This window comes from Papilio polytes, unplaced genomic scaffold (assembly GCF_000836215.1).
Source record: "Papilio polytes unplaced genomic scaffold, Ppol_1.0 DF820678.1, whole genome shotgun sequence".
Classification (NCBI taxonomy): Eukaryota; Metazoa; Arthropoda; class Insecta; order Lepidoptera; family Papilionidae; genus Papilio; species Papilio polytes.
In genome coordinates, this window is record NW_013528526.1 from 686,001 (window position 1) to 704,018 (window position 18,018).

The 18,018-nt window shown below is 40.5% G+C and overlaps 1 protein-coding gene across 8 annotated transcripts in view; it reads left to right on the plus strand.

Moving 5' to 3' along the window:
• LOC106110325 (tight junction protein ZO-2-like) overlaps window positions 1-18,018 on the plus strand; it is a 90,059-nt gene that overhangs the window by 71,144 nt on the left and 897 nt on the right. For 6 of the 8 annotated variants that reach the window (XR_001226077.1, XM_013292092.1, XM_013292093.1 and 3 more), the window contains 23 exons: window positions 238-425; window positions 894-1,163; window positions 1,295-1,435; window positions 1,925-1,991; window positions 2,450-2,600; window positions 3,885-4,017; window positions 4,595-4,738; window positions 5,290-5,462; window positions 6,099-6,270; window positions 6,883-7,099; window positions 7,630-7,810; window positions 9,757-9,981; window positions 10,173-10,338; window positions 10,418-10,524; window positions 10,841-10,957; window positions 11,299-11,426; window positions 11,630-11,749; window positions 12,102-12,461; window positions 12,768-12,894; window positions 13,239-13,463; window positions 13,859-14,003; window positions 14,443-14,518; window positions 15,273-17,725. Coding sequence is in view for 7 of the 8 variants with exons in the window: in XM_013292092.1 (XP_013147546.1) it covers window positions 238-425; window positions 894-1,163; window positions 1,295-1,435; window positions 1,925-1,991; window positions 2,450-2,600; window positions 3,885-4,017; window positions 4,595-4,738; window positions 5,290-5,462; window positions 6,099-6,270; window positions 6,883-7,099; window positions 7,630-7,810; window positions 9,757-9,981; window positions 10,173-10,338; window positions 10,418-10,524; window positions 10,841-10,957; window positions 11,299-11,426; window positions 11,630-11,749; window positions 12,102-12,461; window positions 12,768-12,894; window positions 13,239-13,463; window positions 13,859-14,003; window positions 14,443-14,518; window positions 15,273-17,725 (6,086 nt within the window). In the remaining variant the exon portion in view is untranslated. The remainder of the gene's footprint in view (window positions 1-237; window positions 426-893; window positions 1,164-1,294; window positions 1,436-1,924; window positions 1,992-2,449; window positions 2,601-3,884; window positions 4,018-4,594; window positions 4,739-5,289; window positions 5,463-6,098; window positions 6,271-6,882; window positions 7,100-7,629; window positions 7,811-9,756; window positions 9,982-10,172; window positions 10,339-10,417; window positions 10,525-10,840; window positions 10,958-11,298; window positions 11,427-11,629; window positions 11,750-12,101; window positions 12,462-12,767; window positions 12,895-13,238; window positions 13,464-13,858; window positions 14,004-14,442; window positions 14,519-15,272; window positions 17,726-18,018) is intronic. The other 2 variants (XM_013292097.1, XM_013292098.1) reach the window with 1 other exon arrangement.

Consider the following 18,018-nt stretch of genomic DNA (forward strand, 5'->3'; position numbering starts at 1 on the left):
TCGATGATTTAACTTTTCGTAGCGTAGTGTTTATTTTTAACAACCACTAACAATGCATGTCAAATACTATTATATAAAACTTTTGTTTAATGATTTCAAAACAGGTTTTAATAAAAACTTAAAGAAAAACAATTTACGTGAAAGTTTATTAATTTGTAACATAGATGGCGTTGTGCTCAATGTTTACTCTCTCTATCTCTGTTTCCCTCACTCAATTATTTGGTCTTACGTTTCCAGAGTGAACGATCGAATAGTATCAGTAAATGGAGTTCCGCTGGAGAACGTGGAGTATGCCCGAGCAGTGCAGGTGCTGCGGGACTCCGGGGCTGCGGTGTCGCTGGTGGTGCGGAGACGAGCGCCCGCGCCACCGCCCACAGCGCCCACTACTATCAAACTATCACTTACTAGGAATGGGAAGAAAGAAGGTACGTAAAGAATATGGGAGCTGTCGCTGCTTGTCTTTTTGAATGACTATCCTAGTGAAAGAATCGAGAAAAATGTTTATACTGTCGTAATTCGTTTTAAAACAATATTGCCTTGTCATTTTGAAAAAGACTATGCTTTAACACAATTAACAGTAGATTTTTTCTTACGAATCGTGGTAGATTTTATTTCTCACTAACTAACAATACGCGTACAAAACTTTCTTACAGTCGCCCGTTCGTTTTCATTCTTCCTTTCATCCTTTAATTTGCGGTTAAAATATCTGGGAAGCGAAAACGCTCCCTGTATTACAGAGAACAAAAGGTCGTCTAGCCCTCGCAGACTTCTTAAACTGAAAGCTTTGTTAACCGCTAGACGTTCACTCGTACAAGAAACAACAATTAATTTCTTGTTTTGAAACTGTGAGTAATTCAAACATAAAAAAACTAAACGATCTTCATTTGTTATAGACTTCGGTATCGTCCTGGGCTGCAAATTATACGTGAAAGAGCTAACAATGCGGGCGAGAGAACAACTAAATCAAGCTGGTCAAGGTTTATGCGAAGGAGACGTAGTCACACGTATTAACAATACGCCGGTCACCGATGTAATGACTTTAAAAGAGGCACGGAAACTTCTGGAATCCTGCAAAGACCGCCTCAATCTGGTGGTCACGAGAGAACTAATACGTGAAGAGACTGTCACCAATGGAAACTATCAGAATAATTATAACAGTCTAGGTAAGACGTACAGATATATCCTTGGTTCTTACCATATTTACAGAAGGTTGATTTGATGCGTTGTTTACTAACAGAAAAATAAACTTATAATCTACGGCATTCGTTGTTTACATATAAATCGTGTTGTGTAGAGGCGTCGCCACTATCTTACGGGGCGGAGTCCCTGTCGTACGGTAGCGGGCAGAATGTGTACGTGGCGGCGCCGGTGCGGGGCGCGGAGCCGCGACGGGACTCCGACCAGCCGCCGCGTCCGCCGCCACCGCGCAGCGACGGTACACAGACACCTTTATTTTATTCAAAAAAAGTTTTCATTTATTAGACTATATCTACTCATATGTACCCTAAAGCCTGATTGTGTTGTATCACACTGACTAGAAATCTTAAAAACTATGAACACTTGTGCACTTTCATTATCATACTCCGATAAACATCCTCTCTGTATCGAATGGTTTACTTTAAGATAACTCTCATGGAGTTAAACTCAACTGTACTACAACCTTTCAATTTGTATTTATTAAAAAATGCTTTATGTATACAGTTTAAATAAATGAAAACATCACACTCATGTTGGCGGAGCCATAGGACGCTTACACACATTTAGGTCCCGCTTACTTCCGTTGCACCTATAAAATAAAGTAACATAACATAACAGTTACATAAACATATACAGAATTTAAAAAAAAAAGACCTCATTGACCTCGATCTCTCAAAGTTCAGTAGTAACGTACATTTCTTAACAAAAACGTAAATTGTTATTTCAGATTACTACAGTAGCAGAAGACAGCTTTACGAAGAAGATGGAATGACGAATCAGAGAAATAAACCACCGTAAGTTAATCAGGTCCATAGTGACCTTTTGTACAAGTGTTACTGCAGTGTACAGATACACTAGTTTTTCTTAATACATTAATTATTTTGACATGTGGTTTTGAGGCTAACATTAGATAGCGTTATTGAGATTATGTAGAAAATATCTCAAGTTAATTGTTAATTATGCTATCTCTTTATATTTCGTTACTGTGTAGTTCATAACAGTCCCAATCGGGGTAAAACGGCGTCGTATAACTCTCGCCCAGGGCGCAAGTGAGGCAAAAAGATTAAAAAATGTAAAGAAAGCATATTTAAACAGTTCACTTGAGATGTTTTCTACATAATCTCACTAACGCTATCGTATGACGTCATTTTCTCCGATCTATATGGATTTTAGGTGCCCTGGGTGGGGACTTGGGCGGACGCCCTGGGCGGGTGCCCTGGGCGGTGTAGTCTAACGTTTCTGTGTATTGTAGGAGCGAGCCGCGGCTGATCAGCTTCCAGAAGGAGGGGTCGGTGGGGCTGCGGCTGTGCGGCGGCAACCGCTCCGGCGTGTTCGTGTGCGGCGTGCAGCCCGCCTCGCCCGCCGCGCTGCAGGGCCTGCAGCCCGCTGATAAAATACTCAAGGTAGACAATTGTCTGGATATAAAACACTACCTGTTACGTGACTTCGTCCACGTGAAATTAAAAACCTATGTTACTTACAGATAAATTACCTTTTTAACGGTGAAAGAATTTTTAAAATCGGCTCAGTAGTTTTTGAGTTATTTCAGTACATACAAAAATACAAATCTTTCCTCTTTATAATATTTGTTAGGATAGATATACATGAACGGTCTTACAAATAAAGGGAGTATAAAGTTAAACTTAGGAATGAACTGAGTGTAAGAAAATATAAGTACGAATTTGCTTATACGCAGTTTATACTTAAGTTTAACTTGAAAACTGAAAGTGTTCAAGTAATGAGCGAAATAAGTTATTGTAAAAGAAAATACAATCTTAATCTTAACTAGTATTATATGATGTTATATTTCATAGCGTAGTACTCAAAGCATCTGGACAATCCCGCAAAGGATTTATAAATATTCTTATGGATAGAAATAGAAATAATTTTATTGAAAAATAAGAGATTATCAATTATAATAACAATTATACCTAAAAGATAAATACCAATTGTGGTTAATATACGTTTAATCTGGTGATGCCCACACTAGGCAATGCCTGTATCGTAGGCATCGAAAACAGTAGGATAATTCTTTTCATACATTAATTACTAATATCCTACGCTTACGGCGTTTCGGTATAATTTATGAATTATATATTGTTCCAGTATAAATGAAAAATAAATATGCAAGATAATATATGGTAGCAACAGTGGTAGTGCCCGCTTTAACATCTTAGCACTGCAGGGCCGGCACGCCCCCAGTAATACCACGACCACACAGAAGACAGGCGTGAAATGGAAGCAATTCCGTGTTTCGTCTGATGAGTGTGGTGCCGGAGGCCTAATTTAAGTCCCTTTCTCTTTACCACCCTTTTCTTTTAAGGAGAGGTTGGGAAGAGGAAGTGGATTTGACGGTGGAGGAGATGCATAGGAAGGGGAAATATTCTCTTTATGTGCGTCTCCTCCTCCGTCGTATTAGGGGAGGCAACGCATCTGCAATTGCGGATGTCTATGGGCAGCGGTCGCTTCGCCATTTTGGCGGTTTCAGGTGGCCGCTTGCTCGTTTGCCACCTTGTGTTATAAAAAAAAAAGTATATGGTATATAAAATAAAACTAAATACTTGAATGAGAATAAACAATATATGTTATATATGTATGTATGTAATAAATATTTATAAACGTCCTAATGAACAAGATTACTTAGAGATGAGGATATTTAATATATTGTACTGTTTGGTAAATGTCAGGTGAACGAGATGGAGATGAAGGGCGTGACGCGCGAGGAGGCGGTGCTGTTCCTGCTGAGCCTGCAGGAGCGCATCGACCTCATCGTGCAGCACGCGCCTCACGAGTACAGCGCCGTCGCCAGCGGACACACGCGTCAGTCACACATACTATATTACTTTCACCTGTCCCACCAAACTGTTGTGTCTGATAACAACGTATGATGTGATAGAAATATCGTATTTTGGTACTCTGACAGTGACGTCACTTTTAAGCTATCTGAACCTCTATCAGCCAGTGGCGGGACATGTACTAAATCTTACAAAACTTGTGTCTTAGCATTTGATTGTTCACAATTTTTTTTTTACTTTTTATGATGTACTAGCTTTGCCCGCGACTTCGCCCTCGTGGAATTAAAATAAAAAACAAAAGTAGTCTATGTGTTCTTCCAGACTATCTACTTCTATTTCAAATTTCATCCAATTTCGTTTAGGCTACAAACTCTAACATCCATCCATCTAATCTTTCGCATTTATAATATTAGTATGATAACCTATTGGTTGACAAGGATCACACCTGATGTTACGTCCTGATTTCATCTTACTTCCCAAACAAATTCATAAATCTTTTCTTAGCAAATATCCGATCCTCTCCAAAGCAGGTTTTATCACTTTAAATGACTCTGAATGTAGCTTTAAATGTTTTTTATTAATAAACCGTGTGCACGTTCCAGCGGGCGACTCGTTCCACATAAAGACGCACTTCCACTACGCGGAGGCGCGCGAGGGCGAGATGTCGTTCCGCAGCGGGGACGTGTTCCACGTCGTGGACACGCTGCACAACGGCACCGTCGGCGCCTGGCAGGTCTACAGAATAGGTAATATAGTTACTATCATTTATAACATGCTACAAATAATCTAAAATAATTACTCATATAAAACTTTGCACGCAATTTACTACGTTCAAATAAACAATCGGCTATGACTGGACCTAGGCATGTGATAAAACTTCTAGCGTCTAATGTAAAACGAGCTGCATTGCTTATTCCATATTAACTAAAATCTAAAGTTAAATGATAAAAGATATCGAACTTTCCGTGTTGACGACTCGAAAGGTACTGAGCTACTGAGGGCCCTCACTGAAGGACTGAGCCACTGAGCAACTGAGGGCCCTCAATGAAGGACTGAGCCCCTCCTGGCAAAGTATTTTATAAAACTACACCCACTATTCCTTCCGTTTCCTAATATTTTCTAACACTTATTATTATAACTGAACTTATCGTTCTCGGTCGCTTTGAGCCGCCCACGATCAATTATTGGGTTTTGAATAAATCGTTTGATAAAGTACTTAATATTCATAACAATCGATTTTTCGTATTAGACGAGTTTGTTATAATTTCTCATATCTTTTGAACTGAAAACTCCTCAGGTCGCAACAACCAGGAGGTTCAGAAGGGCATAATCCCGAACAAGGCGCGCGCGGAGGAGCTGGCGACGGCGCAGTTCAACGCCACGAAGAAGGAGATGTCGGGCAACGACGGCAAGAACTACTTCTTCAGGCGACGGCGCTCCACGCATCGCAGGACTAAGAGTCTTGGCAAGGTAATATTTTGATAGCTTTATTTCTTACTAGCTCTCGCCCGTGTAATATCTGAAAAAAAAAACAAAAGTAAGTAGCCTATGTGTTTTTCCAGACTATCTTACTAGAAATTCTTACAAACATCCATCCATCCAACGTTTCGCATTCATGACATTAGTAAGATTATGTATGACCGAGTACAATATTAAGTACATGTTTATTTTCTTACTTTTCATTCATTGAAAACTAGCACTTTCATATAAACAGCATATGTCGAATAAACACTTTTTCTTAATTAGAGCGCGCACACCATCGACATTTGACTAAACTATCGCACAACTGTTTCATCTCGCTTTGATTCCTATGAGCTTATATGGAGGTACACTACTCGATTTTTAATTGCGCAACTAAACAGTTGAAGGCTGAGAAACAATCGACAATCTCACAACAGTGTGTACTCTACCAATAAATCAATTATTTTTTGATAGTATAGACTAACTTTCGCCCGCGACTCCGACCGCGTGGAATTTAAAAACAAAACAATAGAGCCTATATTCAGCAGTTTAGGCTATAAAGTCTAACAAACAGCCATCCATCCATCTAAACTTTCGCATTTATAATTAGTATAGCAAAGTAATGTAATATTTGTGTATATCCAGGAGCACTGGGACGAGGTGGTGCTGTCGGACAGCATCAGCAAGTTCCCGGCGTACGAGCGCGTGTCGCTGCGCGCGGCCGGCTTCGTGCGCCCCGTCATCGTGCTCGGCGCCGCCGCAGACCTCGCGCGCGCGCGCCTGCTCGCAGACCACGCAGACTGCTTCGCCACGCCCAGTACGTACACCACTTACAACTCCCTGTCACCATCACCACGCCCAGTACGTACACCACTTACAACTCCCTGTCACCATCACCACGCCCAGTACGTACACCACTTACAACTTCCTGTCACCATCACCACACTCAGTTCGTACACCACTTACAACTCCCTGTCACCATCACCACACCCAGTACGTACACCACTTACAACTCCCTGTCACCATCACCACGCCCAGTACGTACACCACTTACAACTCCCTGTCACCATCACCATTGACTTATTTCCTATTCTTTCTGCTGAATTATGAAGCGAATTTTAAACAATTTAAATAAGACAATCTGAAAAACGCATTTTTAGTAGCATTTGGAATTTGGTGGCCCTTATCAATTAAGAGGCTTTTATGTGTTTTAACATCGTTTCACTATTCAGCCGTTTTATTCTATGTATATAAGTACGTACCATCTTTTGACCACATCATCACTCTCCTAGATGGGATCGTGGTCAAGCGCTAGCTTAACAAACATAAAAAAGCAGTTATTTATTTACTTCGTGCATAATACCACAACAAGTATAATGTCAAAAATCAACCGTATTTCTCCGTACATAAGGTTGCATTCCCATAACAGAAATGGACAGTACACTGGAGGACAGCAAGAGCAAGTCCAGCGGCATAATCCGGCTGTCCAGCATCCGCAGCATCATGGAGCGCGGCAAGCACGCGCTGCTCGACATCACGCCCAACGCCGTCGACAGGCTCAACTACGCGCAGTTCTACCCCATCGTCATCTTCCTCAAGGCCGACTCCAAACACGTCATCAAACAGCTACGAGCGGGACTGCCCAAGTAAGATACTCTTTAAGCGTTCTTTGAATTTGTCAGCGTAGAATCTTACTCATCCACTTGCCCTTATCCCTTACGGAGGGTCGGCAAAGTATGTGCTGCTCTTCCATACATCATTCAGCCGAAATATCTGAATCCACTCTTTTTATGAGAATATCTTTCACATAATCCTTCCATACTTTTTTTCTGTCTTCCTCTACCTTTGTAGCCATCCACATTCAATCTTAACACTTTCCTGGTTTGTGTTACTTATATTATAAAATCGAAATTATAGATGGATATTTGTTGAAGTTAATAGCCTAATCTGCTGAACGGGTCTTGATGAAATTTAGCGGACATGTAGAATATAGTCTGGAAGAACACATAGGCTACTAGTTAAGTGTTTTTAAAAATTCTGCACAGATAGAGTCGCGAGTGAAATCTAAGATTTTAACATTTGTTTTTTCGTTAACAATAATGCCAATAATTATATTTCTGAAATGTATATGTATTTTTAATGTTACTTTAATTTTATGTATGACCTACCTCTACAGATCAGCGCACAAATCATCAAAGAAGCTTCTAGAGCAATGCCAGCACATGGAGCGCGTGTGGGGCCACGTGTTCACGCACACCATCACGCTCAGCGAGGCCAACCAGACCACCTGGTTCTCCAAGCTAGTGGAGCTCATCCAGCGGACTGACCAGCAGAAGTTCTGGGTCTCCGAGACCAAGGTGAGACCTAGAATACTGTTAACACCACTACACTAGCCACTATTTACTATAATACTTTATACAAAGTTGATTAATATGAACAGTTGTTACTTATAGAAGTATTATTTCTATTGCAGTAAAAGAAAAATAAACAATTTGTTGATTTTTAATTACTTAATTATGTTATAAGTCACAAAAGATATAATATCACTTTTTCTATCTTTATACATATTGCACAATATCTTATGCAATGACGCAATGTCCAATATATAAATAATTCATCTCTGGGTGTTTGGGACTAACCATTTCTATATCTGTTGTATTTAAATATGGATCATTTATGTATGAAGGCAAGTTCACGCTTGGAGGTCGCTTGATAAATGCAATTTGCATCGGTATATTGTATGTGCTCTTTGTATTCCAGTAGCCCTTGCACGGCTCGAGATGTGTGCGTACACACATCTCTGCAGTGTAAGGTATTTTATTAACCTATTTCTTTCTGTTCTGTCTCTTGCGGCGGTGTAGCACGTTGAAATGGTGTCGGATATATACTTCCCCATCCCTCCCTCTCCCTATCCGGCTTTCTACCCCATTTCCCCTCCTATCAACTACAGCCGCTCCCAGACCCCACAACGAACGATCCGTTCGCCACAAAACATATCATCTAACTATACCATAACTAGCACCAAACGTCACGATCAAGTGTATGACGCTAATAGAAATCATGTCGTCCCATATTACTACTCCGAAACATTAACCCCTTGCATGCCTAACAACTTGTACAGCGTTCCTAACACACATAACAGAAATAGGCACACCTTCGCTAGCTACCCCTACGATGAAAGACAAAAGTACTATCAAAGAATCAGAACAAACGCCAGAATTAATAAAACTGTAAATCCAGAAACATCTCACAGTCTTAAAAGTAACTCAATTCAACCTCAACCGTTTAGACCTTACAGTGTTCTAGAACGTTCTACTAATTCACCCATATCGAAAATCCAAAGACCTAGTTCAGTGATGCCAGACACTGAGCAATTCCGACCAGCGTCGGCCTTCTTCCAAAATGAACCTAAATCAGAAATACCCGAATGGAAAGCACGTCTTATAAAAGACACGCCAAAGTTGGTCAAAGGTTTGGACCAACCTTTGAAACCAATATGCAAAATACCGGATTGCAATTGCAACGGTAAACCTATTGTCGACCGAACAAGGTTCAGTGAATCTCGAACTTTGCCGTCGGTTTCCCCGCGATCCTTGCTTAAACAGAAGAACCTATCTCTGCCAACTCTAAAGTTAGAAGAGTTTGATAAAGATGAGAAATTCGATACGACCGAAGCTGAAAGAGATGTGCCTAGTGTTCTAAACAAACCTATTTCTGAACAACATTTGGGGTATGTTTAGGAACGCTTGTTTGTTCTTGTGAAAAGTTACCAAAACGCTTGTCAATTAATTTAATTTAAAACTGCATGATTGTTCCTATTTAACTTATATATTGCATGCTATATACGTTTAAGAATATATTTTGTTATTTTATTTACTGTATATTGCTTCATAACATATAATTTGTATTGGATATTTGTTTTGTTATTGCATGGATGAATTAAATTTGTTAATAATTGTTTAAAACGATTTTTATTTTGCGATCCAAACTACTCAATAATCTACGATCAGTGTGTGTTATTTAGTTTTTAATTTCGTTCTGAATTTACCAGTGTTAAATACCACATTTGTAAAATAAACATTCAAACACGAAAGAGACGATTTGATTTAATTTGCTTTTTCCATTTCTTTCATGTTTGGATTTTGTTTAAAGCATTAATCATCCACGGCTAAACACGATTTCAGTTTTTAAAGTGTTTTTTGCAATCATTCATTTTGTCTTGTCTTATCACCCCATTCCATAAACCCACCCTACCGTCGGACGCCGCACTTAAAATGGATAACAACAAAATGGCTGGAAACAGAGGCCTGAGCCGTTGTCGGATGACTTTTTGTTCTCAATGTCGTCGAGTACGGAGAACAGATTGTCGTACGCGTCCAGTCCGGAGAGTGACTTGGAAGTGAGTCCGCCTCCAGCGCCGAGATTGGTCAAGTCGTCTTCGGACCCTTCGATAGCGACGACACAAGATAACCTGGACAGAGACGATGATATTAACCACATGGTCGACGCTGTCCCTCCACCTTACACGGTTGGTAACATTCGTACTTATTTAAAAAAAAATCACAGTTTTGCATTTTACATCCGCATGCTTTTTACTCCAAAAATTAAGTTATAAATGCTTTCATGTGCTGTTCTACATATTCATGTTACGTTTTTAAAATTAGTAGTGGAAATATTGCAAATTATGATATTTAACTTATATTTTATATCCATAAACAGCAGGGTGGTTATGGTGACAGCAAATACGGTTTCTCTGCGAACGGCAACGGCACTAACAATGGCCTGAACCACGGCCAGAGTGGACACATGCCCAGCTCTGAGGCCCCGCCCTATCAGTGCAGCCCTATGACTAATTCCCCTCCGCACTCACCTTTATACGGAACAGGTAACTTTACTTAGTACCGACTAGTTATAAAATTACTATTTTAATGGCAATTATAATTAATTGTATTTGTTGTGTTTAGTACCAGAGTTGCCGCCTCGCGGGCCGGCCGCGCGCCCGACGGGCGGGGTCCTATTGCCCGCCCCGCCTCCCACACGCCCGCCTCACTCACTAAGATCTAACCAACAAGTAAGTATATTGAAGATTAATTGTTCCGTGCAGCTTTATCCCTATTAAACTTACTGCGTTGGCGCAGCGACCCATAGAGCCGAGAGAGCGCCAACGTCACATATTCTCTTAGAAACAATCCATCCATACTTTCTTCGGTTTCCTCTACCTTTCTAGCCATATTCAATCTTAACACATTCTGGTCTATGTCACCTTCTCTCGTCGCATAATATGTCCATACCTCGTTAATCTTTTGCTTCTCAATTTCTCGACTTCTTGCGCTACTTTCATCCTCTAATAGATAAGGTGATGAAATATGAATGAATTTGTGTTACAGAGTCGTCCGAGTGCGCAGGAGCGCCTGTTCGGGGCGGGCAAGGAGGGCGCGGAGGAGGCCACGTACGGCGCGCGGCCGCTCGGCTCCCTCGACAGACATCGACATGCAACTAACCCGGTTAGTATACATCATGTATTACTGACAGGATTGTACATACATTTCTCGTTTAAAATCTGTATTTAAGAGCAAAAAAGAAACTCGGTTTCTAGTGGTTTATTCTCATTTAATTTGAAAACTGTCCTGTTGTAACTTAGTCTCTGTGAAATTAAAAAAATGTATAAAACAGCCTGTGTAATTCACTGGTAACGTAGCTTTTGAACGGTAAAAGGAAAATCGAGCCAGTAGTTTTGAGTTATATCAATATATACAAAAATACAATTTTTTCCAATATCAATATAGATGAAAAAAACACAAGAAGTATTTGGTCTCTGAAATTTAAACCAATGTTATATTCACAGCAAAGTTCATACGAGGGCAGTGGCTACGAGTACGGTGTGTCAGGGGGTGCGGGTGTCGGCGGTGCGGGGGGCTGCCGCCTGCCGCTACCGCCCAACGCACCAGACGACCTTAAAGTCGCACCACCAGGGTAAGTCTGAATACCCAGTCCCCTCATGAGCACAGAACTGAATGAGAAGTTTCATCTGTCCCCCCATTAGCGGCAAGGGGACCGTTGAAACTTATTTTATTGCTTAACGGTTCCATCTGTCACCTTATCCTGATCAAGCCCCGCTAACACTAGTGGCAATTAGCGAATTTCTTTCCAACTAATAGTTTAATTGTTTGTTATAGCAAAATGGAGCCGCCGCCCCCGCCCAACCCCTCAGCCATGTCAGCGCAGAGCCCGCAGCGGAACTCCAACTCACACGAACATCCCTCGCTAGACTATAGACCTCCGGAGAACAATTACAGGTCAGATAACTCACTCAGATACGTTAAGTAGTCCTTAGTGGAGTGGAAGGACAGTCTTTCGATAAATATTTTCTATCAGAGTTTTTATTCTGTTTATTTAATTTATATTTATTAAAAAAATGTTTTGTTTTGTGTAAAAAGTTAAAATCTATACTAATATTATAATATAAGCAGAAAGATTTGTATTTTTGTATTTATTGAAATAACCCAAAACTACTCGATCGATTTCAAAAATTGTTTCACCATTAAAAGTTACATTATTCTTTTTAAATTTTATTAATATACAACTTCATGCAGATAAAGTCGCGAGCAACAGCTAGTAAATAAATAAATTAGAGTTATTTATCAACAGAAGCAATGACGGCTACCGAACCAATCGACCTGCAAACGGCGAAAGTCCGCACGCACAGCACGCCCCGCAGCATAGTCAACTAGCGCAGCACTCGCAGCAGCACAGTCAACTAGCGCAGCACTCGCAGCAGCACAGTCAACTAGCGCAGCACGCACAGCAGCACAGTCAACTAACACCGCAGCACGGAGCACAGCACAGTCAGCTAGCGCAGCACAGTCAGATGACTCCGCAGCACGCAGCGCAGCACAGTCAGCTTGCTGCGCAACTTCCGCAGCATCCGCAGCTTCCGCAGCAAACGCCGCAGCACGCCCGCGGACCCTCACTGCCTAACGTACCCACTAATGATCACGCCAAGTACAGGCAAGTACTATACCGTTGAGTAACTTAATATAGGCTTTTCATACTAAGGAAGACTTAATACACAAGTAATATAAAGGGAAAAGGATTTGTCTGTCCTAATGTTATAAAGTGGAAAGATTTGTGTTTTTGTATGTATTGATTTAACTCAAAAACTAGGGGGCGGATTACAAAATTTCTTTTGCCATTAAAAAGCTTCGTTATCAGATAGTAACATTACGGCTTTTTTGTTTTTTTTTTTAATTTAACGCGGACATAGTCGTGAGCAACAGTTAGTATTTTATGTTTGAAAGTGTGTTTTTTGTTCAGTGCGCGAACGAATTCAGCGTCACAAGCGGACTACCAGCGCAGCTCGGGCCCCGCGTACAAGCCCGTGCCTCCGCCCAAGCCCAAGCACTACCGCCCGCCTGACGCCATGCACCACAACAGAAATGGGGTAAGTAGCTTCTTACAAATATCCCCCTTCATTGGTTTTTATGGAGAAGGGGCTAACGTCATTTTCCTATCCTAGTTTATTTAGAAATAATTTAAATCAATTGCTTATTTTTCTGTCTGCGGATCGGGACAATTTTGAGTTTTAACGTTTTTGATTTGTCGTATTTTAATCTATACATCTTTACAACTATTTCTTGTCTTCCAAATCTGTTCATCAGTCCTTTCTTTCGTCTTAATTATATCACATTAGAATGGTGTTCATTCTGTTTTGTCTATCGTGTTTTTTTCTGTATGCAATAAAACTATCTCATTCAAGGTAATTTTTATTTCACTTATATTTATCAGAGTATGGAGCCGGCGCAGTCAATGGGCCCTAATGGCCAGCAGCTGCGCGGCGCCGCGCCCCCGCACTACTCGCACTCGCACTCCATGTCGCAACCCCACCAGCAGCTGCCGCACGCGCAGCACCCGCAGCACCCACAGCACCAGCAGCTGCTGCACGCGCAGCACCAGCAGCTGCCGCAGCACTCGCAGCCCTCGCACAGACCGCACGGACATTCCAATTACCAGGTTCGTAATATCACAAGTTAAAGAAAATCTTCTCATTACAATTGTAACAAGAAAGCGTTGTTTTCAATATTATGTCGTGCATTTGATAAAAATTGATAGAAATTCATCAATATACATAAAAGTACAATTTAATGAAACATAAATTTAATTCCATCACATTTATTTTTATGATTCACTAGCTTTAGTCTGCGACTTCCGCGTGGAATTAAAAAAAAAAGAAAGTAGTCTATGTGTTCCTTCAGACTATCTTCTACAACTATGCCAAATTTCAACGTGATACGTTGAACAATTTGCACTACAAACTCTAACAAACATCCATCCGTCCATCCATCTACACTTTCGCATTTATAACATTAGTAAGAGTAGTAAGATTTATATAAAAATGTGTTCAACAGCAAGGGATGTACGGGGGACAGGTGGGGCAGGTGGGGCAGGTGGGGCAGGTGGGTCAGGCGGGGCAGGCGGGGGCGCAGTCGCCGCCCTACGCCGGGCCGCCGCCGCACCGCGCTCTCAACCTGCCGCACAACCCGCAACTCATCGGTACACACTTCGCTCTTACACACACACATAGGAATTTGTGCCTCCACGACAAAGACATTTAAAAAACATAGACGAGGCTTTGAACAAAATTTCACCGGTACTTTCTCGGAAAGGTACTATGTCAGTTGGCAAGTTTAGTGCCACCTCGTATCCTTGTACACACCCATTGTCAATGAATTTAAACACAATTATATTGACATATGGTTTTGAGGCAAACAAGACTATTATTAGTGAGATTATGTGATAATTTCTTGACTGAAGTGTCTACTTTGCCTCCTCTATCTATTTTTAGATTCTTTGCTTCACGCACATAAATATAAGTAATAAATCATCACAAATGTCAATTTAAAACTGTCGCCTTTACTATTAATATCTTGGATTTTGTACAACTATATGGAATAAAAAAACTTGACTTACAAAATGTATCGTATACCTCTAGATCTGGCGGGTAGCCGAGAACAGCGTGGTTCAGCTTTCGAGTTGTATAGAAAGCCGCAGCACATGCACAATTTAAGGTAAAATAGACTCTAAGCACACACTTTTAGACTATATTTTCCCTTACACATGAAATTATTTCCCCATAAATCATTTGCAATCTTTCTACATAATGCATGTTGAATTGAAGGTCCCCAGTTTTGGTCCATGGCCTGTAGGCGGCCCACAATTTGCTCTAACATGCAAACACCGATCGCTTCACAAACGACTAACAATGTCTTGTCGGGCTCAGTATTAGCTATGGTATTGTATGTGGTAATTGTTATACATACCTATATATTGTAACATATATCTCTATATCGGCCGTTAGTTTGTCCACTTCTTATATTGGAATAACATTTTTAAACCGTTGTAAGTTTGATCAGAACAGCAGTACGTGTCTGCATTTTAGTGCAACTTGTCTCAAAGCATATTGATTTAATTTGTCTACTCTATTCTCGCTATTTACCTCTTTCTATCATTTTACTATCTTTAAAATCAATTATGTCTTCAATATTATCTTCATTAGATATAGTATTTAATTACAAAGTTACGTTAAACATATTTCTTGCTTTTTTGTGGCATTTATTTCAATATGCTTTTTTTATCATAAAATTCACCTTTAAAGAATTTGATATACTACGTAGCGACATCTCAGAGCCTTCAATATGGTTGCATTATGATATTCTAATCTTCCATCGATGAATAATGTATCGTATATTGAATTATCTGACGTGTCCATTATATCCATTATTGAGTAACTAAGTGGGTATTTTGGGTTGTGGGTTTCCACAGCTCGTCGGATGCGATGAACTCCAGCGCGGAGCCCGACGAAACGTTCTCGCCTAAAACTAAAAAGAAATTGTCGAAAAAACCGTCGTTCATTAAAAACGCGGTACTCGATTTGTTCCGTTCGAAAACGAAAAACTCTCGCAAAGTTTCGAGACAGAAGTCGCTGTGCGAGAGTGACTTGCAGCAGAGCAACATGGCTCAGATGCCGATACTAAGACGAGAGAAATCAGACCTGTGCGATATGAGCGTCCATATGAGAAACACTCAAATAAGAAATCAAATGCTACAAAGAAGCAATTCTACCTCATGCGAGAAACCCATTCTCAAACCAATTCTAAAACGACAAAGTTCATTTTGCGACGACAGAAATGGCTCTATTTGTACAGTGAGAGATTACGAGGCCAAGCCGGTCTGGAAAAGTCTAAGAAGACAGAATTCCATGTGCGAAATAGAAACAGAACCGAAAGTTACCCCATTGTTACGCAGACAGAATTCCCTCATAGAATATAATAGAAGAGGAATATACGGACAGACGTCCAATTTCAATATGATTACCAAAATAGATCCCATTTACCAAAGAACGCAGCAAACGAAACACGAACCATTTTATCCTACTCAAACCCTACCTCCAGAACCAATCTACCAAAGCAAAGAACATGTATACGATCCTATACCTAAGCCGAGGAGAACTTATACCTCTGTTTACGATACCTCTAGTGAAAACCCATATGCAAGTAGATCGGAAGTTTCCAATCAAAGTTTTGAAAGTCCTTACGGCAACCGTGAAACTGTTGCGATGCCTATTATTGAATCACCGTATGCGTCCAGAACTGAATGCATCCGTGACAATCCATACGCCACGAGGAGCGAATTAGAATCTCCTTATGGTACTAAACAAGATGTTACAAAACAATCTGATTCATTTTACAGCGAGTCTCCGTATTCTAGCAAAGAACAAATGTTAAAATCTAGATTACCATCTGAAAACCCTTACACTACTAAAGAAGAAATGTTAAGGCAAAGATTCTCAGAATCTCCTTATAATACTAAAGAAGAAATGCTTAAACAAAGACTAGAAGGTTCTTTTACTAAAGAGGCTATATATGGCAAAAGAACTTACGAACCTCCCCCGAGCACTTCTTGGTCAGAAAATTCTTACAGTATTAGACCAGATAGGAGGTTACAGACCCCCGTTAATTATCCCGGCCGCATATCACCTATGAGTAAATGTATGAGCGAACCTCCGTACGCCACTAGAACAGAGATGATGGCAAGGATTGGTCAAACTGAGTCACCGTACGCATCACGAGCCGAAGTTAAATCGAGCTGCTCCGATAGTAACTATGGAAGTCGACAGGAAATGTGTGATACAATACGACCCGCATCAGCAGAATGCACGTATGTGTCAAAACAAGAAATTTTAACTCAAAAAGCAGCCTTTCTTGCTAGCAAAGAATCCAATTACGGATCGAAATTAGAAGAGAAACTTGAAATAATAAAACAGAGAAACCAAGCTAAGAAAGACATGATTTACCAAACCCGTAAAGAGGCAAACGAAAGTGATGCTATGAAAGTGAGGGAGCCCTTGTACGTTTCTAAAAGAGAATTAAAAGATACTGTTATTTACGAATCTCACAACGAGGCCAAAGATATTGCACCGTCGCCAGCGATATCCCAGGGGAGCAGCACTAGAAGCAGCCCATATGAACTAAGCGATGCAAACCATCTGTCGCGTCGGGAACCCTTGTACCAAACAAAGACGGAGGTTCAAATTTCTAAAGATACTGAGGCATTCCAAGAGATCGACTTTTCAAAATTAAGACTAACCGAGTCAAAAACGGATGCTGAAAAGGAAAAATCGAAAGCAGAAAACATTTTAAAAGGGGAACCGACATACACTCCTAGATTGCACGGCAAGGACGAACATATTTCTAATGCTTTAAAAGCTACATCTTCACCGATTCCATATGAATCTACTACCTCTATGGAGACACAATATGCATCTGAATGCAGTATGAACTTTGAAAACAAACCACAAAGCACGCCATATACATCGCAAGATCTGCAAGAAAAGGCAAAATCAAACAGAACTGTAACATTTTGTGAAAGAATCGCCGAGAAAAGTGCAGAAAATAGTCAGGACACTTCCGAAAATATGTCGTCAAGTAGGAATGAAACTACGATAATTAACAATGAGAACACTGTAGTACAAGCGTCAGTACCAGAAGTCAATGAGTCGGGAAATAAATCAGGCGAAGTTGAACCAGACGGTCCTCATACAACTTGGGGTATATTCGATAGTGAAGGAGGTGTGTTAGAAGACAGACAATGGGGCGTATCTCTGATAATACCCCCAAAAGCGATAGCTCCAGGCATCAAGCAAAAGATCTACTTTACGGTGTCAGATCCGCGACTGAGCCAGCGCGTGGGGGGACCTCCCATCGATATGGATAACGGTAAATGCTTTTGTAACAAAGCACGCGTTGTAGTATCTTAGACAGCACTTACTAATTGGCTAATTCACTGAATGGATTGGACAGATATTGGGCAATGAAATGCAAGAATCGGGAGTGTTTTTGCCGAATGATTTCCTTCAACAATATCGCTTTAGTATGGATTTTAGTTAGATTTTTTAGCATGAATTGTGCATGTGGATGTTATGGTTTTAATAATTTATTCATTTCTATTCTTATATATTATAATACTATGTTAATAATGCACTAAACTTTAAGATATAATCACGATCAAT